General features: G+C 44.2%; 1 protein-coding gene across 1 annotated transcript in view; it reads left to right on the top strand.

The window, feature by feature from the left end:
• The window catches only part of LOC108312161 (nodal modulator 1), a 64,386-nt gene that overhangs the window by 6,544 nt on the left and 30,143 nt on the right, over window positions 1–27,699 (top strand). Inside the window, exons 3-15 of the mRNA XM_017539938.1 lie at window positions 916–961; window positions 4,482–4,582; window positions 6,364–6,470; window positions 8,656–8,728; window positions 12,504–12,656; window positions 13,559–13,696; window positions 14,024–14,113; window positions 17,258–17,363; window positions 17,543–17,693; window positions 22,914–23,088; window positions 24,456–24,597; window positions 25,699–25,830; window positions 27,246–27,382. Coding sequence (XP_017395427.1) covers window positions 916–961; window positions 4,482–4,582; window positions 6,364–6,470; window positions 8,656–8,728; window positions 12,504–12,656; window positions 13,559–13,696; window positions 14,024–14,113; window positions 17,258–17,363; window positions 17,543–17,693; window positions 22,914–23,088; window positions 24,456–24,597; window positions 25,699–25,830; window positions 27,246–27,382 — 1,551 coding nt within the window. The remainder of the gene's footprint in view (window positions 1–915; window positions 962–4,481; window positions 4,583–6,363; window positions 6,471–8,655; window positions 8,729–12,503; window positions 12,657–13,558; window positions 13,697–14,023; window positions 14,114–17,257; window positions 17,364–17,542; window positions 17,694–22,913; window positions 23,089–24,455; window positions 24,598–25,698; window positions 25,831–27,245; window positions 27,383–27,699) is intronic.

The raw sequence follows: 27,699 nt of genomic DNA, 5'->3' as shown, positions 1-27,699 counted from the left end.
GTGCAACATGGTGAAACCCTGTCTCTACTAAAATACAAAAAAATTAGCCAAATGTTGTGGTGCATGCCTGTAGTCCCAGCTACTTGGGAGGCTGAGGCTGGAGGATCTCTTGAACACATGGGACGGTTGCAGTGAGCTGAGATCACACCACTTCCCTCCAGCCTGTGTGACCGAGCAAGATTCCATCTCAAAAAAAAGAAAGAAACCAGGGTGATGAGTAAAATCTAGTTGTATTTATTGAATTAATGAGTTAATGTGTTGTTTAGAGACAGGATCTCCCTCCGCTGCCCATGCTGGAGTGCAGTGGCATGATGATTATGGGTCACTGTAGCATTGACCTGGGCTCAAGTGATCCTCATACCTCCACCTCCTGAGTAGCTAAGAATATAGGTGCCTGCCACCACTCCCAGCTAATTTTTTAAGAAAATTTTTTGTACAGATGGGGTCTTGCTATGTTGCTCAGGCTGGTCTTGAACTCCTGGCCAAGCAGTCCCTCTGCCTTGGCCTCCCACAGTGTTGGGATTATAGGTGTGAGGTACTGTGCCTGGCCAAACCTAGTTTTAAGAAGTGACTCTGGATCCTGAAGTTACGCTAACTTGTGCAGCGATAGGCATGTGAGGGCTTAATGGGAGACTCAGTTAGTAGAATTAATAGTATGTTTAATTTTGAAAGACAGTGAGTAGCTGAACCTGGTGTCTTGAGAACTCACAAGTGGGCTTCAACACTGTCTTCTGATTGTTTAGATGAAAACTTCTGGTGTTCAGCTTCAGCTTGTAGCATCTGAAGAAGAACAAGGGTTACTCTTTGAGTTTCATTTCCGATGTAAAATTTTTAGATTAAATGGTAACACTAAACCAAATTAAACCAGAGTCACAGTTCTCATTTCTTGAAATTTTATTTACTTTTTTCTTTTAGGGGGATTTCATTCTGAAGATTGAGCCTCCCCTAGGGTGGAGTTTTGGTAAGTTAACTGAATCACTAGACGTTCTTTGTAAGATTAGATTATGGCTGGGAATGGTGGCTCACATCGGTAACGCCAGCACTTTGGGAGGCCGAGGCAGGCAGATCACAAGGTCAGGAGTTTGAGACCATCCTGGAAAACATGGTGAAACCGTATCTCTACTAAAAATACAAAAGTCAGCCAGACGTGGTGGTGCACGCCTGTAATCCCAGCTACTTGGGAGGTTGAGGCAGGAGAATTGCTTGAATCCAGGAGGCGGAGGTTACAGTGAGCCAAGATAGTACCACTGCACTCCAGCCTGGGTGAAAGATCAAAACTCCGTCTCAAAAAAAAAAATTATATGCCAGGTATTAATTTACATTAGTAGGGTGCATACACTCTTAAAATTTTAAGGATCATTTTCAGTATGGAAGAGGGTTGAATTCCTCCCCTCCCTGTCCCCATCACTCTGGTTTAGTTTGGATTTAATCTACCTTAAGGCTTTCTGTCACCTTTGAAAAATAGACATCTTTTCTTGTACCTTTCTGGAAACTCTGCCTTTTCAGTTTCACTCCTTACGTGGCAGCAGATCAGTATAGAAGCCAAGAGTGGGGTCTTGGTTCCTGTCCCAGGATGGCTTCTTTTTTTAGCTTCCTCAGTTTTTTAATCTTTTATGCAATTAATTGCAATATTTAAACATTGTGAGATCTGTCATAAAAATCCCGATTTATGTTCCAAGAGATTACAATATCTGTCAGCCTTAAGCCTTACCAGTTAAATAACAACCTTGGACAGGTTACTTCCCTGTGTCAGCCTGGCTCCTCACTGTTGAGGCAGGGTGGTTATAGTCCATGCCCCACAAGGTACTTGGAGGTTGAATAAACCAATAATGAGTGTTCAGAGTGGCTGGCACGTAATTACCAAGCACTCAGTACTCAGAAACAGCTCTTCTGCATACTTCCCAACAAAAGCTCCAAACTTTCCTCATATAATTGCCTTCAAGCATAGCTGGAGAGTTGAGAATGGGGTTGAGATCAGAAGAGAGGGTCTATTTTGATGTAGCATACATTTTTGAAGAGGAGAGACTCTTGATGTTTCAGTAGAGCAGATGTGAGTGACCCCTAGTCCATACCTTGGGAAGAGGAATGGGGACCACCATTGTTGATATCAGGCTTACCTTTGCATTAGACAAGGAAGAATTTAGCACTTGCCATCACCAAGGCTAAAATGAAGCTCAGGCAGCCGACAGCTAATTTGGCTCAGTGAGAGCAGCTCTTTATTAGTTTTTAGTCAGGGGTGGGGTGGAGGGTGTCTGGCTGGTATGTTCCAGAAAGCTGGAGAGGAATGCAGCCCTGAGAGGAATGCTCATGGTCAAAGCAGAAATCTAGACTGGTGGCCTGCAGGAGTGTTGTGTTTGCCACCCCACCCCATCCCCAACTGATGCTGTTGATAAGCTTTTTAATTGAGTTATGCTTTCACAAAAGTGCCCTGGATAAATTTTCACAAAGTGAACACACCCATGTATCCACCACCCAGATGATGGGAGAGCACTTCACCAGCACCCCAGAAGTCCCCATCCTGGGTGCTCATTAGCCATCCTGCCCCACCCCCCAGGTGACCACCACCCTGAGCTTCTAAAAATTAGAGATCCATTTGGTCCGTTTTGAACTTTATACAAATGCAATCATGCAGGGTGCTTTTTAATATCTGGTTTCTTCCTGTCAGCATTGTGAGCTTTCTTTGTATCATTTGCAGCTCTAGTTCATTCTCTTTGCTGTTCAGAATTCTGATGCATAAATATAAAATGATTTATATTTTATGAAATATATTTTCTTTTTCTTTTTCTTTTTTTGAGACTGAGGGAGTGCTGTAGCACAGTCTCGGCTCACTGCAACTTCTGCCCAGGTTCAAGTAATTTTTGTGCCTCAGCCTCCTGAGTAGATGGGATTATACACCACCATGCCCAGCTAATTTTTGTATTTTTGGCAGATATGGGGTTTTACTATGTTGACCAGGCTTGTATTGAACTCCACACTTCAAGTAATCCACCTGCCTTGGCCTCCCAAAGTGTTGGGGTTACAGGCATGAGCACCATGCTTGGCCTATATTGATATTTTATGTTTATATTTTATATCAGTGATCTCTTCTGTTGATGGCCGTTTGGGTTGCTTCCTGATTTTGGCCACTGAGAGTAATGCTCCTGTGAACATTCTTGTATGTATTTTTTGATACACATGTGCCTGCATTTGTGCTGAGTACTTACCAGGCATAAAGTTGCTGAGCCATGGAGTTGATACATGCTCAGCGTAAGTATTTCCAGACATCCAAAGTAGATGCACTGGTTTGTGTTCTACCAACAGTGTACAAGGGTTTTCCATTGTTCCACATCCTAGTCAACACTTGGTATGGTCAGTTTTTTTCATTTTAGACATTCTGGTAGGGGTGTCGTATCATCTCACTCTGGTCTTGATTTGCATTCCTCTGATGGCCAATGAAGTTGCACACTTTTTTGTATGTTTATTTGCCATGGGCTATTTTTGTGAGATTTCTGTTCAAGTCTTTTGCCCATTTTTTATTGGAATCTGTGTGTGTGTGTGCGTGCGCTTGTATGTGTGCATGTGAACATGTGTGTAATTCTTCATTTTACCTGAAAATCTCATCTCATGGTTTTCCTTTTTGTTCTCTACTCATTACTCCACATTCTTCCTAACGTTTCAGAAACTCAGCTTTAACCCCATTATGATGAACTCTTCAGTTTTTTAAAAAATGGAGTTAATTGCTGATACTGAAAAGTCAAGAAATGGTATATAAAATCCAGATTTCCAGTTTTTTGGAGAAGTTGGAAGCTCTGGCAAAGCATGGCCGTGGTTGGCAGACTAGAATGGTGGTTGCCCCCTTTCAGTTTACCGTCATAATCCCCCGAGGGTGCTCCACTCACTTTGAACCCACAAGGCACCTGCAGCGTTGGAGTTTGTGGCCCTGGTTTAACATCGCTGAGCTCATGTACTTGGTCAGGGAACAGATCCAGAGCCAGACTTTTAGGGTTGAATCGGGGCTCTGTCACTCGGAAGCTCTGTGATCTTGGGAGCTGCTTTAACCGTTCTGTGCCTCGATTTACCCCTCAGTAAATTTCGGCTATTACTGCCTGCCTCTTAAGATAATTGTGAGGGTTAAATGCACTCACCTAAGTGCCTGGTCTGTGATGAGCATTCAGTAAATAAAATTACTTGGTGCTCACTGAATTTCCACTGGCACCCTGAGATATAACTTGGCTGAAAGGCTGTTGTAAAATTATTTTATACTCTAAATACAAGTTCTCTCTGGGGCAGGAAACTAGGTGGCTAAGGGGATAGGGGTGAGAGGGAGACTTTCCCCAGCATACCTTTGTTGGATTTGGAAACACACAAGTATATTAATTGTTCAAAAATAAAATGAAAACTGAACAATAAAATATGTTCTACTTAGATAGGTTCACTGTACCCCAAAACTAAGCTTGCCTCTGTGTCTTGTGCCCCTGTTTCCTCCCCCGCTTCATCCTCAGAGCCGACGACCGTGGAGCTCCATGTGGATGGAGTCAGTGACATCTGCACAAAGGGTGGGGACATCAACTTTGTCTTCACTGGCTTCTCTGTGAACGGCAAGGTTTGTCTTTGGAACTTGATTATTTTTCCTGTTCACTCTATAATGTATACTAAATCCTTTCTTTAAAAAATGTAGGATATTTTAACCTGGGGACTTTGATCCCACAGGGGACCCATGAATAAGTGGCAAGAGAGTCTGTGAACCCTGCACTCCACCCTGTGTAGAATGCAGCAGGTGTGCTTAGGTGTGAGATTGAGGTTGCTGGTCGTTCCCTCTGCTCCCAGGCAATAGGCTGTTAGTGTTTATTTCTTTTATTTTGTGACAGGGTCTTGCTCTTTTGCCCAGGCTAGAGTGCAGTGGTGCAATCTTGACTCACTGTAGCCTCTACCTCCCAGGTTTAAGTGATTCTCCTGCCTCAGTCTCCCGAGTAGCTGGGATTGCAGGTGCATGCTACCACGCCCAGCTATTTTTTGTATTTTCATTAGAGATGGGCTTTCGCTGTGTTGGTCAGGCCGGTTTTGAACTCTTGATCTCAGGTGATCTGCCTGCCTTGGCCTCCCAAAGTGCTGGGATTCCAGGTGTGAGCCATGCACCTAGCAGCTATTAGAGTTTATGCCAGGGATGGCCTTTTACAGGGATGTGGAGTTGGAAGGATATACTCCCTAAGCCTCGTGGGGTCTTACTCTCCCTGTGGGTGAACTGAAGTCAGCTTCTTCTTGAGATAGAGTGTACCTGCTTTTGCCACTCACCTGGGAGGATTCCCAGCATTTAAATTCTGAGATTTTTTTTGCACTGCCATGGTGGTATGAATTTAGAGTGCTAATGAGTGTTTTCCCCAGCTCCCCTAGATTCAGATTCTCAGGGGAGAGTTTTTTCCTCCACCCGTCCTGTGCCTGAGGTTGAGATGTGCTTTTTTCCTTCCTGCCCTTTTCTTCATGATGCGTTTATTTCTGCTTTACGTTCGTGTTGAGGGCGAGGCCTGTCCGTCCCAGCTGTATGTGTGGGTTTCTTGTTCTACGTCGGATGGAGTGCAGGGTTCATAGGCTCTCTTGCCCTTTATCTGTGGGTCCCCTGTGGGATCAAAGTCCCCAAGTTAAAATATCCTGCATTTTTTAAGGAAAGAAGAGATGAAGGAGATTGGGATCTGGGGTATTTTTTTCTTTCTCAGTGATTTGCAAAATAATGGTGATTTTTTTTTTTTTTTTTTTTTTTTGAAAGGTTTTTTTTTTTTTTTTTTTTTTTTTTTTTTGAGACAGAGTCTCGTGCTGTAGCCTAAGCTGGAGTGCAGTGGTGCAGTCTCTCACTGCAACCTCCATCTCCTGGGTTCGAGCAATTCTCCTGCCACAGCCTCCCCAGTAGCTGGGATTACAGGCATGTGCCATCATGCCCAGCTAATTTTTGTATTTTTATTTATATTTACTTATTTCTGGGATTACAGGCATGCACCATGACACCTCGCTAATTTCTCTATTTTTAGTAGAGGCAGGGTTTCCCCATGTTGGCCAAGCTGGTCCCAAACTCCTGACCTCCGGTGATCTGCTCACCTTGGCCTCCCAAAGTGCTGGGAGTACAGGTGTGAACCTCTACACCTGGCCAGGCCAATAATGGTGAATCTTTAGCTGAAGATGTCTTAGATTCATTGAAATAGAGTCTTATTTTACCTTACTGTTCCCTCTCCTACCTCATCCCCAGGAAAGATACCCATGATTTATATCATCTTTTCAATGGGATTGTTGACCCAAAGAAGGTTCCTGGCTCCACCTGGGGGTTGTAAGCAGTTGCCAGTGCTTTGAGAGGAGGGTCCTTTGCTGGGTGGGGCCTAATCTTCTTCTCCACGGCAGGTCCTCAGCAAAGGGCAGCCCCTGGGTCCTGCGGGAGTTCAGGTGTCCCTGAGAAACACCGGGACTGAAGCAAAGATCCAGTCGACAGTTACACAGCCCGGCGGAAAGTGAGTAGCATCCTGTCTCCCAGTCTTGCCTTAGAGCCAGGCTGTGATGGGGTCACAGAGCTGGGTTTGGGCGTTTGGATTCAGGGAATCCTGGGTTCAGATCCTGATTCAGCCTCTTAACCTTGGGTGAGTTCATGCCCCTCAGTGCGTTGAGTTCCCCATGTGTGAAATGGAAGCCATTTGACCCTTCTTGCCTAGCATTGATGGGATGATTAAATATGAGTTAATACCAGCCAGACACATTGGCTTGTGGCTATAATCCCGGCACTTTGGGAGGCCAGGGTGGGAGGATCACTTGAGTTCAGGAGTTTGAGACCAGCCTGGACAACGTAGGGAGACTGAATCTCTACGAGTAATTTAAAAAATTATATGAAGCAGAGTCCCATAGAGGAAAAAAATTACCTGGGCATGGTGGCATGCTCCTGTGGTCCCAGCTACTCAGGAGGCTGAGGCAGAAGGATTGCTTGACCCTGGAAGGTTGAGGCTGCAGTGAGCCATGATCATGTACCACTACACTCCAGCCTCAGCAGCAGAGGAAGACCCTGTCTCAGACAAACAGAAAAAAGAGTTAATACCCATAACGTACCTGCTGCAGGGCCTGGGGCTTAGTGGGCCTTCATTAGCAGCTCAGCCTGGCTCTGGAGCCCACCAGCCTGGGCTTGGATCCCAGCTCCCCCATTTGCTGGCTGTTTGACCTGGGACAGGTTCCTTAACCCTTCTATGCCTCTGTTTCCCCTTTGGTAAATGAAGATAATTGTGGAACATACCTCCTAAGGTTACTGGAAAGATGAAATTAATATTACTTCAAACTGCCCGGCATGTTAGCTCCAATAGGTTAGCTCAGTTAGGATTAGAAAAAATCATTATCATTATTATCTCAAAAGTGTTTTGTAGTTGGAAGTGATGATTAACTGACCTGCTGAGTCAAATGTAAAACATTTATTCAATGGATATGTATAGTTGTAAATGTTCCATATGTGCCAAGATTAATACCAGAATAGTTCAAACTGATAATTTTGAAAGTGATCAAATCATTACTAACTCCATCAATATCCAAACTGACTAAATTGCAAAGTAGAAGTTTATAATGAGTCTGTAAGTCATTCAATTTTAAAGTTATTGTTGAAACTATTTTTCGTTTTTGAAATGTTTACTTCTCCTTGATTAGTGCCTCTCCAGCCCTGGTCTGTAGCAGGAATATGGAGCTATAATTTTTTTCTGGGCTTGTAGTTTGGTGTTGACCTTACTAGAAAAAAATAGCCTTCTGAATCCATTTCATCTGTACTCACTGAAACAATGATAGTGACTTGTAGCACTGAGCTATTACAAAAATGAAATAGAAACTCAGTCTTACCAAGACTTAGTAGTAACGGGATTTCCAAGCCCTATCCAGTTATTACAGGCAACATTTGATGTAATAAAATACTGTAGAAGAAGAAATCAAACACTTTTTATAGTTTATTTCACTGGAATTAGCCTTCTAATTGTCAGTTGCCTTGCAAATTTAAAGGGCTAAACATGTTAGTATACTGGCAGTAACATTTGCAGCCTGAGCTCGGCTCACTCTAGTGTTAGTCTGTCTGTGGCTAGTAGAGTCATTTTCATCAACTGCTGGTTTCTCATCTCAGTTGTTTGGCTCAAAAACCCAGACTAGCTTATCTGTTTCTGTAAAGGCTTTTTTGTGGGATTCAAAGCTTGTCATGGTTTACTCCGCCGTGTGTCATTAGCATCATCTTGTGTCGGTGTCCCCTCCCCCTCAACTTGTGCATCCGTTCTGCTCTTGTCACCCCACTTCTTCCTTCCCACATGTTCCCCTGGACACTTCTGTTCCCTTCTGCTTGTCAGTTCGTGCCTGTCACCTCTGTCAAACCCAGTCAAATGTTGTGTGACTGATCCCTGCTGTGCTACAAGGGCTGGTTTTGTGCCAGAGATCCTGAGTTTAAGGGAGACCTAAGCGCTCCTCCTTCCTACCAGCACATGGAACAGCCCTCCTGGCACACAGTAAGTGCTCTTTGATGCAGATTTGAACAGTGGAGGATTGAATTTCATTCATGCTCATTTAACCAGTTAATGGCAAATGGGTGATAATTCCATCATTGTTTTCTTGTACTGCCAACGTTAATCATAAAATTAGAAATACTGAGGTTATTTGGAGAAAGTTAAATGGTTATTTTGTATTTCTTAGGTTTGCGTTTTTTAAAGTTCTGCCTGGAGATTATGAAATCCTTGCAACTCATCCGACCTGGGCATTGAAAGAGGTGAGTGTGATGGCTGTGTCTATAGCCATGCCAGTAATATGCTGGCTTGGGGATAAAGGTAGGGGTTTTCAGTTTAGATTTTGAAAAGAATTGATGGTTTTTCCAGGAGTAGATGAAGAAACATTGGTGCTGTTGATGAGTTTGGTGGTTATTTATAAGGTGTAACTCCTCACTGTCGGAGATGTTGCTTGTGTTGGTTTCAGTTTTAGGTGACAATGTTGTCTTCCTGCTGTGAAATAGATCTGTTTTATTAACCGTAGCTATTTTAAACTAAATCAACAACAGAAGGCCCTGATGAGATTTATTTGTTGCTCTTTTTTCTGCCTGAAACAGAAATCTGTAAATATACTAAACATTCTAGTAACTGTGGTACGTGTCCCCAAGAAGAATGTATAAGAATGTTTATCGGCGGGGCAAGGTGGCTCATGCCTGTAATCCCAGCACTTTGGGAGGGCAAGGCAGGTCGATCACCTGAGGTTGGGAGTTTGAGACTGGCCTCACCAACATGGAGAAATCCAGTCTCTACTAAAATTACAAAATGAGGCAGGTGTGGTGGCACATGCCTGTAATCCCAGCCACTCAGGAGGCTGAGGCAAGAGAATTGCTTGAACCTGGGAGGCAGAGGTTGTGGTAAGCCTAGATCGCACCACTGCACTCCACCCTGGGCAACAAGAACCTTTATTGCAGCATTGTAAGAGCGAAATATTGTAAATGTCTTTTAAGAGAAGAAATGTCTTAAATGTCTTTTAAGAGAAGACCTAAATGTCTTTTAAGAGAAGAAAGGATTGTGGTTCTTCATACAATAGGCTGCTATATGTCAGCAATAATGAATAAACCAGAGCTGCATATATCAGTGTAACTACATTTCAAAACAGAGTTGAAAGAAATATGATTTAAATACTTGCGATAACATTGTTTATGGATACAGTCTATTTTTTTTTTTTTTTTTTGCGATTGAGTCTCGTTCTCTCACCCAGGTTGGAGTGCAGTGGTGTGATCTTGGCTCATTGCAACCTCGGCCTCCTGGGTCCAAGCTATTCTGCTTCACCCTCCTGAGCCAGCTGCATTACAGGTGTGCCCCACTATATCCAGCTAATTATTTTATTTTTCGGATAGACGGGGTTTTGCCATGTTGGCCAGACTGGTCTCGAATTCCTGACCTCAAATGATCTACCACCCTCAGACTCTCAAAGTAGTGGGATTACAGGGCGCCTGGCCCAGATAGATATAGTTGTTTTTTGTTTTTTGTTTTTTTTTTCAACAGGGTCTTGCTCTGTTGCCCAGGCTAGAATATAGCATTGGCATATTCATGGCTCATTGCAGCCTCCAGTTCCTGGCCTTAAGCGATCCTTCCACCTTGGCCTCCCAAGCAGCGGGGACTACAGGCATGTGTCACTGCACCTGGCTAAGGATACAGTCTTTTTTTGTTTTTTTACACAGAGTCTTGTCACCCAGGCTGGAGTGCAATGGCGCAATCTTGGTTCATTGCCACCTCCACCTCCAAGGTTCAAGTGATTCTCCTGCCTCAGCCTCCTGAGTTGCTGGGATTACAGGCACCTGCCACCATGCCTGGCTAATTTTTGTATTTTTAGTAGAGATGGGGAGGATACAGCCTTCATAGAAAAATTATGAAGACATGCATTGGAATAGCAAACACTGTTCAAAATGATACTGACTTCTAGAGAAAGAGGGAGGAAGGGGATTTGAGGGTATGCCAGCATCTTTAATTGTATTTCTACTTTTTAAATTTCTTTAGCTGGTTAGAAGGTATGTAAGTGTTCTTTAGTATATTTTCTTTTTGTTTGACTGAAATAGTTTATAGTCAAAGATCAAAAAAGGATGAAGATCAAAATAGTGTGAAAGACCAAATTAAAATAAGTCTTAAGGAACTTCTTGACATATTAGCTCCTGTGTTGGTACTGAAGCTGTGTCTCATTTTTTGCTAAAGAATCATTGGAATCAGTATTTCAGCTTTTATTCTGTAGGTTTTATTATTATTATTTTTTTACTCTGTAGGTTTTATGCATTTATAATTGATGATAGTTTCACACCTAGATGTCTCTTCATACTATTTATGACTTTTGGTTTTGAGGATTTTTCTCTTCTGGAGCAACATTTAAAAATACTTTATTCGAGGCTTGGCGTGGTGGCTCATGCCTGTGATCCCAGCACTTTGGGAGGCCGAGGTTGGTGGATCTCTTGAGGTCAGGAGTTTGAGACAAGCCTGGCCAACATGGTGAAACCCTATCTCTACTAAAAATACAAAAATTATCCAGGCATGGTGACATTTGCCTGTAATCCCATCTACTTGGGAGGCTGCGGCAGAAGAATCCCTTGAACCTGGGAGGTGGAGGTTGCAGTGAGCCAAGATTGTGCCATTGCACTGCAGATTTGGTGGCAGAGCGAGACTCTGTCTCAAAAAAAAAAATTTTTTTTTTGATTTGAAATGAAAGGGCTTACACATTTATAAATAGAAGAGATTTTGAGGTTTACATTGTATGTTACTTAGAAGAATCTGAGTTTATTAATATGAAATTGGGATTTTAAAGTAAAGCATGTTGTTAGAGGTCAGGATTATGTTTATCTTTCTGGGGGGTTAGTGACCGGAAGCAAGTGTGAGGAGCATTTCAGGGGTGCTGGTGCTATTCTGTTGGGTGACCGGCGCCCAGTTTGTGACAAGCCCTGTGCTGTATGCTTAGAAGATGTGCAGTTTTCTCTATGTAAATTGTACTTTAACAAAAATGTTTAAAAACATGCACATATTGTGAAAAGAACAACTTAACAGAAATTAAACAGAGTTTAATTGAGCACAGAACAATTTGTCAGTTAGGCAGCCTCCTGAGCCAGAATAGGTTTACAGCGACTGTGGCACCGTTGCTGATTGGAAAGGGTTTATGGGCAGAAAAAAGAAAGTGGCGGACAGAAAGCGGAAGTGAGGTACAGAAACAGTTGGCCTGGTTACAGCTGGGCGTTTTTCTTACTTGCACACGGTTTGAACCGTTTGCCGCCTGTGAGTAGTTGAAGGATGGCTGTTGGAATTGGCTGAGGCTTGGCACAAAATACACAGAAACCTTTAGGCCAAACGTAAAACATGTAAGGAGGCAGCTTTAGGCTAATCTTCAGTTAACGCTATCATTACACGTAGAAAAAAAGCAAAATATGCTCTTTAAAAAAATTGGAACATATAGAAGACTATAAAGCAGTGGAAACAAAGTTAGAAATTCGGGAAGATGGAAAAGTATACAAGTAAAAATATCACCATATAGACAAAATCATTATTTACATTTTGTCACATTTCCTTTCGCTTCATTTTGGGCATTAAAAAATGATTGGCCTGGTATGGTGGCACACACCTGTAATCCCAGCACTTTGGGAGCCTGAGGCGGGTGGATCACCTGAGATTAGGAGTTTGAGATCAACCTGGCCAACATGGTGAAACCCTATCTCTACTAAAAGTACAAAAATTAACCGGATGTGGTGGCGGGTGTTTGTAATCCCCGCTACTCTGGAGGCTGAGGCAGGAGAATCGCTGGAACCCAGAAGGCAGAGGTTGCAGTGAGCCAAGGTTGTGCCATTGCACTCAAGCCTGGTTGACAGAGCTAGACTCTGTCTCAAAAAAAAAAAAAAAAAAAAAAAAAATAGTGATTATACCAAATAAGCAATTTTATAGATTATGTTTCCCAGTTAATAGTTTAGCTTCATCATGTCCTCATGTTGTTAGACACTCGACAAGTGTTTATTTTTTTTTTCAAGTTAAAATCTTTTTCTGTTACAGGCAAGCACCACAGTGCGTGTAACCAACTCAAATGCCAATGCGGCCAGTCCCCTGATAGTTGCTGGCTACAATGTGTCTGGCTCTGTCCGAAGTGATGGGGAGCCCATGAAAGGGGTGAAGTTTCTTCTCTTTTCTTCTTTAGTAACTCAAGAGGTAAGCAAAGAAAAGAACAAAAGAAATGCTATGAAGGGTAGGTGGGGGGTTACGGATCAGAACCTACCAGTTAAAAAATGCACATCTGGGTTGATTTATCATTTTAACGCTTAAGAATATCGTGTGTCTCAGGCTGGGGCTGGTGGCTCACTCCTGTAATCCCAGCACTTTGGGAGGCTGAGGTAGGTGGATCACTTGAGGTCAGGAATTTGAGACCAGCCTGGTCAACATGGTGAAACCCTGTCTCTACTAAAAATACAAAAAAAAAAAAAGAAAAAAATTAGTTGGGCGTGTTGGCACATGCCTATAGTCACAGCTGCGAGGGAGGCCAAGACAATAGAATCGCTTGAACTCGGAAGGTGGACGTTGCAGTGAGCTGATACCACGCCACTGTACTCCAGCCTGGGTGATAGAGTGAGACACTCTTTAAAAAAAAAAAAAAAAAAAAGATTTCAAGAATACCACGTGTCTCTGTTGGCTCATAAAACATTGCACATCTACACTGGGAGGCAGTGGTATGTGATGGAAAGTACACAGGCTTTGAAATCAGATGTGGGTTCAAACAAATTCCAGGCCTAAACAAATGCCTCTTCCTAGCTGTGCGACCCCTGGCTGGTCACCATGACCCTCCTGAGCCTCCGTTTTCTTATTTGGAGAATGGTGACCCATCATAAGGAAGGACAGTCATGTCTTTTTTTCCCAATAAGACTGTGCCGATTTTTAACTTGACAACTTGAATGCCAAGATTTTTGTTCCTTTTACCTGTATTACTATGTCTTAGATTTCAGAAATACGAATATTGACATGAAACTTAGAAAAACTTTCCTATGATGTGGCTAATTGATGGTAATTAGAACATGTAAATGGAAAAGGAAGTCTTGTCTTTTGTTTCCCTGGCATAGGATGTCCTGGGCTGCAGTGTCTCACCAGTGCCTGGGTTCCAGCCCCAAGATGAGAGTCTGGTATATTTGTGCTACACTGTCTCCAGAGAAGACGGCTCCTTCTCCTTCTATTCCTTGCCAAGTGGGGGCTACACTGTGGTGAGTGAGGCAGATTTCCGTTCTGTTGATGTCTGGGACTCTCATGACAAAGTAAGAGCCAACGCTGTCTGGGTGTTAAAGGAGCAGATGGTTGGCCTGCAGTTCTATGAACACGCTGTTAGGCAGTAACTTAAGACGAGACGTTCACTCCTTAGTAGTAGCTACAAAAAGGGCCGGGCTTCCTCTTTCAAATCTGCGACAGTTATGATGAATGTTTCTCTTGGCCTGTCTTGAACCCTTGTCATCTGTGGGCTGCTGGATTGATTATTAATATTGATTATTGATCATGTTAGTGGTTCTTAGTAATTAACAGACTCTTCCTTCCAGATTCCATTCTATCGGGGGGAGAGAATTACCTTTGATGTGGCGCCTTCCAGACTCGACTTTACAGTGGAACATGACAGCCTGAAAATCGAGGTAAGGCTTTCCTGTCTTCTGGAGGGACAGGTGTTTGAGTTCCCATCCCTAGGCACAGGTGTTGCAGACATGTTTTTTAAAAAAATCAATTGTTTTATCTGGAAGGGCTGTGGGAAAAAGTGCAATCTGGTATTATATTCGTAACGCGTAATGTCCTTATGGTAGAGATCTGGATTCCTAGTTAAATCTACTCATTCAGTGAAATATATTTATTGAGTTCCAGTGACATACATTTCAGGCATCATTCCAGAATTGGGGATACAACAGTGAGCAAAGAGGCAAAAATTCTTGTACGTGCAGATTTAATTTTTTTTTTTTTTTTTTTTTTTTAGACAGGGTCTCACTGTGTGGCTCAGGCTGGAGTGAAGTGGTACGATCTTAGCTCACTACAATGTCTGCCTCCAGGGCTCAAGTGATCCTCTTACCTTAGCCTCTTGAGTAGCTGGGACCACAGGCGCGTGCCACCATGCCCAGCTAATTTTTGTATTTTTTGTAGAGATGTTGCCCATGCTGTTCTGTAATTCCTGGATTCAAGTGATCTGCCTGCCTCAGCTTCCCAAAGTGTTGGGATTACAGGCGTGAGCCACTGCGCCTGGCTAGACCTCATGTTCTAATGACAGGAAGGGTCAATACATGTTTAGATGAATAAGTTAGAAAGTAAGTGAAAGGTGATAAGTGTTCTCTAGAAAAATAAAGGAAGAAAGGAGATCATACAATTTCAGGGTGGAGACAGGGTTTGCAGTTGTACATAGGGTGTTTTTGGGAAGTCCTCCAGCCCTCCCTGTGAAGGTGACATTTGAGTAACAACCTGAAGGGAAAGAACGAGTGAACCATACTTCACTTCTGCAGGAACAGTGTGTAAGGCTGAGGGAACGTCATGTGCAAAGATCCTGAGGCAGGAGTGTGCTGAAGGGTTTGGGGCACCCCCAGGAGGCCAGGTGGCTGGAGTGGAGGGAGTGAGCAAGGAGCGAGGAGGTGGAGAGTGGGCCAGGGAGGTGATGGAGCACATTGTGCAGGGCCTGGTGGGACACTCTGCCTATAACTCTGGGTGAAAATTAGTGCCACTGGAAGGTTCCTAGCAGAGGAGCGGTGTGATCCTTCTGGCTTCTGTGTTGAGGAGAGTTTGCAGGGTGTCAGGGTGGAAATGGGGGACTGTTTGGGATGCCATGGCTGTCAACCAGATGAGAACTGGCAGAGCTCGGACCGTGGTGCTGGGAATGAGCAGGATGAGAGGTGGCTTGATAAACTCCCTCGACCCTCACATAGATGGTAAACGATTTTTCATCTCACTATGTCTCCTTTAATTACGGGAGTAGAAAATGGTTACTGTAGATAATTGCCTAGCTAGAGCAAATCCCAAAAGAAAATAACAGCCTCTCCTAAGTGGACCACCCAATGTTAGAGTTATTGAAAAAATTATATTTTAATCGTTTTCTTTTAATAATGCATTTGAAAGTACTGTGTTAAAGTAGCTTCAACTGGCAGGAGTGGGCTTTTGGGTCATACGCACAGTGGGGTGCCGACTCTGCGTTTTAAGATTCAGTAGAGTGTTTGTGGTACACTGGAGGGGGAAGATAAGGGTGAGAAGATGAAGCCTTTGCTTTGCTTCACACAGCACGCAGAGAAGGATAGGGCCAGGTGAGCAGACAGAGATATTCCCAGATCACAGCCAGATACAAATTTTGAAAATGATGGATGGTGTTTCAGGAAATGGGGCCCTGTAAGTTCCCTGAGGTCAGGAACCGCGAGTGTCTTATTCTTTACTGTTTTCCTACCATGTGTTTTAGTGCCTGGCACGTAGTAGGTGCCCAGTAAAAATATTTGTTGAGTACATACGTGAATTGATAAGTAGGTAATGGACGGAATGAAACATATCTTTCTGGAAAGATCAAGAACGGCTACCTGTCATATGAGAACATCACTAAGAAACCATATGCTGAAAAAAAGAAAAAAAAGACTCCCCGCCTAAAAAAGGAAGTCATTTAATTACTTAAATCTTCATCTGAAATGCTGTTGCACATGTGCATGCACACATTGATTCAGGAGTCAGTTATTGAGTGTCTGCTGTGTACCAGATGACTAAGACAGAAAAGATCCCTGTCTTCCTGAGGTGCCATGCTAGTGGGAGGGAGACAACTAAGAAATCAAACAGGGACATCTGAGATACTGGTAAATTTGATGAAGAGGTTAGCTGTGGTGACCTTGGGGATGCATGAATCAGGGCTGGAACTCATTGACTGCAGAGAAGGCACAGGTGTGCTGCTCACAGGCAAGTGGGGCACAGACGCAGACACATGGAGCCTGGGAGCATGTGAGAGTCAGTGATGGGGGTGGAGGAGGGTAGTCTAGGCGGATTTCTTGCTTTCTTTTTTCGAGACAGAGTCTCACTGTGTTGCACAGGCTGGTACAATCTTGGCTTACTGCAGTCTCTGCCTGACAAGTTCAAGTGATACTCCTGCCTCTCAGCCTCCCCAGTAACTGGGATTACTGGTGCCTGCCACCACGCCTAGCTAGTTTTTGTGCTTTTAGTAGAGACACATGTCATCATGTTGGCCAGGCTGGTCTTGAACTCCTGACCTCAAGTGATCTGCCTGCCTTGGCCTCCCAAAGTTCTGAGATTAAGGCCTGAGCCACTGTGCCTGGCCTAAGTGGATTTCATAAGGACCCGAAGGAAAGATAGGAGGGGGCATGTGAGACTTTGCAGAGGTGGAGACCACAGGACTGATAGATGCTGGAGGAGCAGGGAGCGGGCATCCAAAGTGATGCTGGGGTATGTGTGGAAGACTAGAAGAAGATGTGGTTCACCAAAATGGGGGCACCTGGAGGGGAGGAGACAGCACAGGGATGAGGATGTGGGGCATTTAGAATCCTGAGTCAGTGACCTTTTAACTTGGGAAGTAAGTCTCTAGACCTTTTCTCTTTTACTGTTTGACACACAGCAGTGTGTTGGGAACACAACAGAGAAGACAGATGTGGGTAAAATGAGAGGTACCCCGGCTGGCACACAGCTCTGGGGGTCTGGGGGTCGAGAGGTGGGCAGCAAGGGCAGACATGGTAGGCGATGGCTGGCGCAGCAGAAGGAGGCTTTGTGGCTCTGGCACAGGAGCACCTTCGAGCACATTCTTCCTGTTCTTTGTTTTCTAGCCCGTGTTCCACGTCATGGGGTTCTCTGTCACCGGGAGGGTCTTGAACGGACCAGAAGGAGATGGTGTTCCAGAGGCAGTAGTCACCCTGAATAACCAAATCAAAGGTGGGCTGACACACCAGCCTCAGGCTGAGGATCAGTGCTCTTTTGGATCACAGAGGGAAATGGAAAGGAACTGATGACTATATGAAAACATGGCAGCTTTTGGTCTCAAGTATTCTGGTGTACATATAAAGTACAGTTGTTCTTGGCTTATCTTCTGTTTGTGTGTTTTTGTTTTATAGTCAAAACAAAAGCTGATGGCTCATTCCGCCTGGAGAACATAACCACAGGGACATACACCATCCATGCTCAGAAAGAGCACCTCTACTTTGAAACGGTCACCATCAAAATTGCACCGAACACACCTCAGCTGGCTGACATTATTGCAACAGGGTAAGCTTATCGTGTGGATTTGGAAGCACCAGCGTTTATGCTGGCGGCCGGTGGAGAAGAAAATGACCTGTGATCTGACTGTCTTTGCTGAGCTTAAGGACTTAAGAAAGAGTAGTTCTTCCTTTCTGTTTCTTTTTTTTTTTTTTGAGATGGAGTCTTACCCTGTCACCCAGGCTGTAGTTCAGTGGTGCCATCTCAGCTCACTGCAACCTCTGCCTCTCAGGTCCAAGCAATTCTCCTGCCTCAGCTTCCCAAGTAGCTGGCAATACAAGCATGCCCCACTATGCCCAGCCAATTTTTGTATTTTTTAGTAGAGACAGGGTTTCACTATATGTTGGCCAGGCTAGTCTCGACTCCTGATTTCAGGTGATCGGCCCACCGCGGCCTCCCAAAGTTCTGGGATTTCAAGTGTGAGCCACTGTGCCTGGCTAAGTAAGATTACTTCTAAATCTTACAAACTGAAGGTACTGACATGTCGAATGCTTAATGAAAAGTCTCTTTCTTCAAGTTAAAATGGGCTTGTTAAACTAAAAAGTCTTTCATATCTGATCTTTCATGGGACCCCTCTTTGCTTAATTTTGAGAACTTTGGAAGATGGTATCGTTGGTTGAGAAAGCTTGTTGGAAGATGCTTCAGGTCATTGGTGTAGATCTTCCTGCTTATAGTTACTCGTTATACTGTAAGTACAGGCGGGGACATCTTTTGGCTGAATTCCTGTGGTTTTACCATCATCTGAAGCAAAATTGTGTAGAGCCAAGAACTCGGGCTTTGGAGTCAGATCCCAGATCTGCCTGTGTGTAACCTGCAGAACAGCTTTAGACATCACAGTTGCTCACAGAACAGTAGCTTAGAAGGAGAACACAGGGTCTGCTTTGGAGAAGCGCGGCATGAGCCAAGTCGGGCAGTCTCACAGTAGCACGAGGTGGCTGTGGGTGTAAAGCTGGGTGCTGCTGGAGCAGAATGTGCGGGCAGGTGAAGGAGGTGATGAGGACAACCCCACCGGGGTATAGGGGCTTTCTCTATCTGGGTCTAGGGAGCCATGAGTGGTTTTGAGAATCAAGATAACAAGCTTCAATTATTGTTTTCAATAGGGCATTCTGAAAACAATGGCATGGAGGAGAGTGAGTTTGAAGGGGACAGGACTTGGGCACAGGAGATCTGAAAGCAGAGACGACAAGGGCTTGCCTTGTAGGGAAGTCAAGGACAAACTGGTGAGATATTAGGAAGTCAAGGACAAACTGGTGAGACATCACACCTCTCAACTGCCCAGCTTGAGAGGTGTGATGGCTGGGGACAGAAAGAGGAGCCCGTTAGGTGATGAGGATTGTTTTGGGCACATCAGTCTGTAGGACCACTAGGTGGAGCTCTTCAATAGGTGCTTACATGGATTTTAAATCCTGACAATTCGGCTGCCGGTGGCAGCCGGGACCTCAAATATATATGTACAGGTAGCTAAAAACAGAGTATCAGGTGGCACAAGGGGGACCTAGGGAACATGAGGTCATAGGAGCTAAGAAAGTAAGTTTGGGGTATGAGGTAGTGCCTGACAAGGAGCTCCAGGGAGCGGAGCCCTGGAGAACACAGTCCACTGGCTTGATCACTAAGGAGACCACAGTGACCCTTTTCCGTAGACAGATGGAGGTCAAGGTCAAGGAGTCCAGTGGGGAATGGAAGACGAGGAAGCAAATCACCCTCAGAAAGTAATTCTTGGATATAAGTCCTACCCCCCTTCCAGAAACACTTTGCACAACTACTCTAGGTGAGGCACTGAGAAATGCTTGGTATCTAATAATTAATCAAGCTAACATTCCAGAGATGGGGCCTTCACCCTACCAGGCAGACAGACTTAAGACAAATACATGTGTGGCCAGGCGTGGTGGCTCATGCCTATAATCCATCCCAACACTTTGGGAGGCAGAGGTGGAGTTTAAGCCTGGAGCTTGAGACCAGCCTGGGCAACTTGGCAAAACACCACCTCTACCAAAATACAAAAATTACCTAGTCTCATAACCTGGTCTAAAAATAATAAATAGAAAAAATTTAAAAATAAAATAAGATTAGTAAGATTTTAAGGCCGGGTGCAGTGGCTCAAGCCTGTAATCCCAGCACTTTGGGAGGCCAAGGTGGGCAGATTGCTTGAGGTCTTGAGTTCGAGACCAGTCTGGCCAACATGGTAAAACCCCATCTCTATTAAACTACAAAAAAATTAACTGGATGTGGTGGTGTGTGCCTGTAATCCCAGCTACTTGGGAGGCTGAGGCAGGGGAATTGCTTGAACCAGGGAGGTGGAGGTTGCAGTGAACTAAGATTGTGCCACTGCACTCCAGCCTGCGTGACAGAGCGAGACTCCATCCCCAAAAAAACAAAGATTAAAAAAATAGACAAATACATTTTGTGATGTTAAATTATGGCAAGTATTGTGCACGGAAGAGACCAGGGAATTGCAAGAAGACATGATTTAGACTGGGTGCTGTGCAAGGCTCTCTGGGTTGCAGAGTCCTTAGTGAAGACTAGAAGTTAGCTGAATAAAGACCTTCCTTAGCAGAGGAGCAGCACAGAGGCGTGGACAGATAGGAAGGACCTGAAAGGCAGTCTGTGCAGCTGGAGGAGGTGGGTGAGGTCAGGGAACTCTGGGGCCTTGTAGCCCTGCTTTGGGATTGGGCTTTGCTCCCTAATTCAGTGGAAACCCGTTAAGAGTTTTCAGTTGACAAGGGAGTGATAGGGATCATGGCACTTTAAAAAGTTTGTTTTTCTTCCTGGCTGCTGTGTGGAGAATGGATTGGAAGGAAGCCATGGTGTGAACAGAGGGACCAGATAGGAGGCTGTGGCGGTTGTCTGGAGGATATATGGTGGTGGCTGGGCCCAGGGGGCTGGCAGGGGACGGAGCCAGGAGTAGATGGATTTGGTAGGTCATATAGAGAAAACACCCACAGGCCTGTGCTGTTGAGGTTTCAGGTTTCTTATTTGAGCTACTGGGTGGGTGGAGGAGGTGCTGTTTACAGAGATGGAGGAAATATATTTATTTTCTCCTTTAAAGTAGAGTATTTGGGTCAAAGAAAGAAAAATAGCATTGAGCATTTTTGGAAAATCTCCTATCTTTTTTTTTTGGTCAACATAGTACATTTGCCTTTTTAGCACACTGATATTTCTTACTATTTCTCTTCCTTTTTATTTTTTTTGAGGCAGAGTCGCGCTCTGTCACCCAGGCTGGAGTACGGTGGCACCATCTCGGCTCACTGCAGCCTCTGCCTCTCGGGTTTAAGCGATTCTCCTGCCTCAGCCTCCTCAGTAGCTAGGATTACAGGCACATGCTACCACACCTGACAAATTTTTATATTTTTCAGTAGAGAAGGGGTTTTGCCATGTTGGCCAGGCTGGTCTTGAACTCCTGACCTCAAGTCACTCACCCGCCTAGGCCTCCCAAAGTGCTAGGATTACAGGCTAAGCCACCGTGCCTAGTCTTCCTTTACAAAAAAAAAAATTACTGAATTTATTTTAAAAACAAACTCTTTGACTTCTGTCCAAGTGACTGTGAAAATAGAGTTATCTCAATATCCAACAAGATTACCAGTTTCTGAACATATATATATATTAAACCCTGCTGAAGGAATTTATTGATACAAATCAATTGTTAAGGGCTTCAATATAATGGAACCATCTTCTACCACCGTTTTGGTTTATTTTTTCAAACTAAGCCAGTATAGGTTTGAGGTTTAGTGAAAATAGGCACTTCTTTTTCATAGCAATATGAGCCAAAACAGATCTTATGGTTCAAATATTTACAACTGAAGGAGGCAAAGAGATTTGGTAGGAAATAGACAAGGTGATGTGTCCCCTGACAGGTACACAAATCCAGAGACTATGAAAGATCCTTAGGAATGGTTATCTCTGTGTTCGCTTCCCATCCTTTTATTCTGAAAGTTCACAGTAGGGGAGTGTGAGAACCAAAATGCATATTCTAGGTCAGGGATTGGGACACTTTTTCTGTGGCGAGCCAGAGAATAAATATTTTAGGCTTCATGGGCCATATGGTCTCTAAGACAACAGCTGAGATAGACAATTTGTAAATGAATGGGCAGAGCGCAACTAAACTACATTTTTAGACACCGAAATTTACATTTCATACAATTTTTACATGTCATGAAGTATTATCCTTCTTTTGATTTTTTTTTTTTCTTTTAACCATGAAGAGTATAAAAGCCTTTTTTTTGGCTTGCATTTCATACTCTGAAGAAATGACTGTTTTTCATTATTCCTAGATTTCACATACATAATCTTCCATCGTTTCATTGTTTTCCACTTTTTTTTATTTGATGCTGAGTGGTAGTTCCAACATTTAATGTACCCCTAATTGTCAGAATCCAACATTCTTTATTATCTTTATGTCAAAAGTAATAACTTTTATATAAAATGATTCTCGAAGGTTCTTTAAGATGAACAGTTGAAAAAACAACTGTGGCCTCCAGCTAGGATGTGCTATTACACTGTGACACACCAACTGCTTCAGAAGTGAAGACCAGCACTCCAGCAATGATGGTCTTTGTAGAAGTGCCTTTCATGGATTTTTCGAGGGATGCCTTGCACCACCTTACTCCTCATTTAGAATCTCAAATCGGAGTCATTACCTTAATAGGGCTCTTCAGTTATAAGTTATGTTTGTGCGTTCTACCTCCCAAGGAGTTCAATTTTAGCTTTGCATTTTTTAACTTAATTACCTTTTCAGTTCCAGTCTCTCAGTTTGCTTTCATCCATGCGTTGTATATAATGACAAACAAGGAAGGTGTCTGTGATAATCCTGCCTTATTTGATGGCCTGGTTAATGCCACAGTTTCTTATGCAGCTTAGAGCTTTTGCTTTTAGTGGCTAGCCTACATTCACAGTCCAAGGCCGCTCCACTATCAACGATCCAATTACCTGAAATGTTTTTATTATCTACAGATTTTCTTAAAATAGCTTTTGCAGTGGGGGATTGCCAGATGTCACCCGGAACACACAAACAGCCCCACTAGGGGCCCCTGTTTTGTAGAAAGAGGTCCAGTATTCTTCCTGAAGGTTGCATTTTAAAACCACAATCATTTGGACTGCATTGTGTCTTTTCATTAAGATTAAACTATTCTCAGGAACAAGGGCTGGGAGAGAGCTACATCTTTTTTGGTTGATAAGAGCCTTTCCTGTTATAATTGAGTCCTCATGCTGGAATGAATGGTCTTCTCTTTGCAGGTTCAGTGTCTGTGGTCAGATATCAATCATTCGCTTCCCTGACACCGTCAAGCAAATGAGTAAATACAAAGTTGTCCTGTCATCTCAAGACAAGGACAAGTCTTTGGTCACCGTGGAGACGGATGCTCACGGATCATTTTGTTTTAAAGCAAAACCAGGGACTTATAAAGTTCAGGTGCGATTTGTTGTTTTAGATTTAAAATGTTTTGAGAAAAAGCAGTGATTTTTAGAAGGGTTATTAGTTAGAATGGAGCATTCCAGTTTCCAACCTCTTGTTTTGAAGTTTTTACAATCCTGCACCAGTAGAATAGAGCCAGATAGGCATCCAGCGAAAAAATAGTGCCATCTGCCTCTCTCTCTTCCAGTCATGGTGTTTATTAGGTTAGTATCAGGCTGCCAGTCAACTCCTCCACCTTCAGGCTTCTGGCTGCTGTGGAATATTGATGGAGTCCAAGGGGAGACCAAAAATGAACTCTATTAATGGGAGCTCAAAAATGGCCACAGTGCGTGGCTTCTAGGACCCCAGGCCAAAATGGAGCTTCCCATTTCCTGCTTTGCCCTGACTTGAAGATGGCTGGGCAGGGACCATGTGACTTATCTGTTGAAGCAGGCCGAGAAGGGAAGATGCTCTGGCCTTGGTCTCATCACCATGGTGAAAGCCCAAGCCACAGCTGGCCCAAGCAGGCAAGAGACAGACAGAGCAGAGGTCAGCCCGTCATGACTTTGAGTGCAGTGGCCCTGCCCTGAGGGAGAGACTATTTCTGTGGCCTCTCACCCATCAAATCAGAAGCTGCCCTTCCTCCCTGTGGAAGAGCAAATAACACAAAGGAAGAGGGCCTGGAAGGTTCCCTGCTAGACTCTGCTGTCCTCTAGGGCAGAGTGGCGTCCCTCCCTCTGTGGGAAACAGGGAAGGAGATTACGTTCTCCCTGCTTCCACAGAATAACATGGTGTGTGAGTTGACAGCTTCCTTTATTAAATGGTACCTGGCTTCTTGCAAAGATGTCCACATTGACAAGCCTTTAGAAGCCCTTTCGGAAGCATGATGGACTTTTCCGAGGAAGGGCAGTGTCATCTTGACTGGTGTGAAAGAGTTGACCGCTGCTCTGTTTGCCTGTTCCGCTTGTTAGCCATGAAAGGCATACAGAACAAAAGGAAGAAGAAAATGACTTAATTCCACCAGTGTAATCCACATTGTCTAAAGCCAGGAAAAGTGAGTGGGATTTGGTTTGATTTCCAGTATATAAGTGAGGCATGTCACCTTTGTGTGCCTCTATGGGGAATTAGGCCAGATAGACTTCTGTGCAGACATGTGGGTCTGTTGAGGCTAATTTTTTATCTGGGTAGAACCGTGTTTACTTCACACGTGTTATTCACACATGTGCATTTGTTGTGATTGTAAAATCAGCCTGGAAACGAACCTTTGGCCTTCAAAATCTCTTTAGCCTTGGACCCAAATGAACGTTCTAGCGCCCCGTAGGTCAAGGGGAAGACCCCCCACCCCGCCGCATACAGCCTGTAACATTTCATCCATGTGTCTGCAGGTGATAGTTCCTGAGGCGGAGACCAGAGCAGGGCTGACATTGAAACCTCAGACGTTTCCTCTTACTGTGACCAACAGGCCTGTGATGGATGTGGCCTTTGTACAGTTTTTGGCATCAGTTTCTGGGAAAGTCTCTTGTTTGGGTAAGATATCACTGGAAAGCAAGAACACCTAGTTTCAAAGAAGTCAGCAGGTAGGGGTGGGATCTTGGGAAACTTTTCCTCATTAGGGACATTGAAGATAAAAGTAGACTCTGTTCCTGGAGAGTGGCTTTTGAGTGTCCTTATTGCACATAGTTCTATCTGAATAATTGCCACAGGAATCACTAGGAACATTCTCTTGGAGTATTTCTGCGTTGGCTCCCAGTGGAGCACAAAGGTTTCTTTTTTCCCCTCTCTGACTGTGCAGAGAGGATGGAATCAGGCCCAGTTTTCATTCCTGGCTCAGTGTCTTACTAGCTGTGAGACTGCATTTTACTTGTCCAGCCTCAGTTTTTCATCTTTAAAATGGGAATGCTACCTCTCTTAAGGTTTTTAATGAGGTTTCAGTGTGCTCATGTCAAGAGGGAGTGCCGCACACTGGCTAGGGCACAGACTCAAACCAGACTCCTTGGGCTTTTGACCCCTGTATGTGCGACCTGGGGCAAGTTACTTAACCTCTCTGTGCTTTTGAGTTAGACTTAACCTCTCTGTGCTTTTGGAGCTAGTAATAGTACCAACCTCACAGGGTCTTGAGGATCTAATGAGGTAGATCATGTTTAGCCTTTCGAATAGTGCCTGGCCCACAGAAAGAGCTGTGTAAATCTTTGCTATCTTTGTTAATATTATCATCATGCTAGAGGGCTGAGTTCTGTGCCTGGCTAAAATGATCACTCAGTGACTGTTTCGTCACTTCCTGCCCTTTTCTCTGGCTCTTATTGGTGCTCCATGAATGTTCCTGCCCCATTTCATCTTGCCTCCCACATACGTGCTCTATGAAAGTTCCTTCCCTTTTTCTGTCTTCTCTGGCTCACATAGGAGTGTTCAACGAATGAGGGGGCCGCTTTCACCGTCGGTGCCTTTGTTGTCTGCTCCTGATCACCGACATGGCGGGAAGCTTCTTGCAGTCAGGTCAACACATGTTAGCTTGAAAGAAGGCCTCCCACCACTGCCTCTTAGGAGCTCAGCAGTAGCAAGAAGCTATTACATAGGCTTAGGATTCCAACCTGGGCTGGGTCACATGGGGCCCTCTTCTTTATCCTGCAGATACCTGCGGTGACCTACTGGTGACTCTGCAGTCACTGAACCGCCAGGGTGAGAAGCGGAGCCTCCAGCTCTCTGGCAAGGTCAACTCCATGACTTTCACCTTTGACAGCGTGCTCCCGGGAAGATACAAAAGTAAGAACTGGATTGCAAAATCCTATGGCCCTCACACACTTCTTGTCTTTGTAAGCTTTCTAAGACCCAGGTCTCAAATTGTATTATGACCAGGTACCTTTCCTGGTTTAAGTCTTCTTTGCCTCATGGCCTTGACTGTGCATTATTTAGCATTGGACAAACATGGAGGAGTCTAGGCTCTGAACTGACTGCCACCTTGTCAGCACAACCTACTGGCTGCTTCTGTTTAGGGAGGGTGCCCCAATGTACAGCATTTTGTTTCTGATGGCCAGAAAAAGGAGTGTGAAATAGTTCCACTGATGTGTTCTACTAACTTAGCACCAGTACTGGTGCAGAGTACTGACCATGGCAAGGTACTGGAGCTCCCCGAAACTCAGTTTTCCCATCTGTAAAATAGATGTAATCGAACCTTTCTGCAGAACATAAGACTAAATGAAGTAAAATTTATAAAGCCCCTTAGGCAGAGAGCTGGCTAAGGAACAGGTGCCCACAAATGTTAGTTCCGCTTTCCCTGCCCTTCTCAAGCTGCTTCTCGCTTGTATTTCTGCTTTTTCAGAAATCAGCTTGGAGCTACTGGCAGTGGGCAGCTTATAAAATGGACTGCTGTTTCTGAAATTATATTAATATTTTCTGCTACAGCAGGGCTTGGCAGACAACAAAAACTGCCTGCCTGTTTTTATAAGCATAGTTTTCTTAGAACACAGCCTAGCCCATTTGGTTATGGATTCTCTATGGCTGCTCATGTGTAACAGCGGCTGAGTCAAGTGGTTGAGACCGCCAAAGTGTGTGGCCTACAAAGCTGGAAACAGTTACAGAAGAACCTGTAGGTCCCCGAGTGCCTTACTTGCAGCCTGATCTTACAGGCCCCGTTGGATTTCTTTCTTGATGATGTAATGGACATTGGTTTTAGTTTTCCTTTCTTTCTTTTTTTTTTTTTGAAATGGAGCCTCTCTCTGTCACCCAGGCTGGAGTGTGCTTGTGCGATCCTGGCTTACTGCAGCCTCTTTGCTTTCTGGGTGCAGGAGATTCTCTTGCCTCAGCCTCTGAGTAGCTGGGATTACAGGCGTGCACCACCATGCCTGGCTAATATTTGTATTTTTAGTGGAGATGGGGTTTTGCCATGTTGGTCAAGCTGGTCTTGAACTCCTGGCCTCAAGCTGTCTGCCTGCCTCGGGCTCCCAAAGTGCTGGGATTATAGGGGTGGGCCACCACGCTCGGCTCCTGGTTTTCTTTAGCAGTCATTTATTCTAAGCACCGCTACTTATAAATATATGTATGTGTATATTTCTGTCTTTATGTCTACATACACACCCGGTTTTTCAAATTAGTTAATTCATGATCGTTGTTTGTGCTGGCGTGCAGAGGGGTGGTGTGCTCCACGCCCATGTGTCTGTTTTTGGTGTTTGCTTTTGCAGTAAGCATCATGCATGAGGATTGGTGCTGGAAGAACAAGAGCCTGGAGGTGGAAGTGCTGGAGGATGACGTGTCTGGTGTCGAGTTCAGGCAGACGGGCTACATGCTGAGATGTTCCCTGTCTCACGCCATCACTCTGGTATGTGCGGCTTACAGAGAGTCTCTTATTTGGAAAAAACGCTCACCTTGTGGATATCAAGAAAGACTAACATGCCAGGAATACTGTAAACGTAGTTAACTCAGGTTTCCTTTTCAGCCCCTTGACTTGCCCACCTATTAAGGAAGGCATAATCGGGAAGCATTTATAATCTCTCAGTGGAAGGACCCCTGTATTTAGGAGATTTTCTTGTGCTGGCCCCACATTAAATCTGACTGGTGATTTGGGGTGTTTTTTGCTATAGTGCAGAGCACACTGACTTTATATTCTTAGTAGTAATAGCTTTGGGTAAATTCATT

This window comes from Cebus imitator, unplaced genomic scaffold (genome assembly GCF_001604975.1).
Source record: "Cebus imitator isolate Cc_AM_T3 unplaced genomic scaffold, Cebus_imitator-1.0 Scaffold122, whole genome shotgun sequence".
In the NCBI taxonomy this organism is placed as follows: domain Eukaryota; kingdom Metazoa; phylum Chordata; class Mammalia; order Primates; family Cebidae; genus Cebus; species Cebus imitator.
Note: the sequence above shows the minus strand (reverse complement) of the source record. Positions and strands in the feature narration are given on the sequence as shown.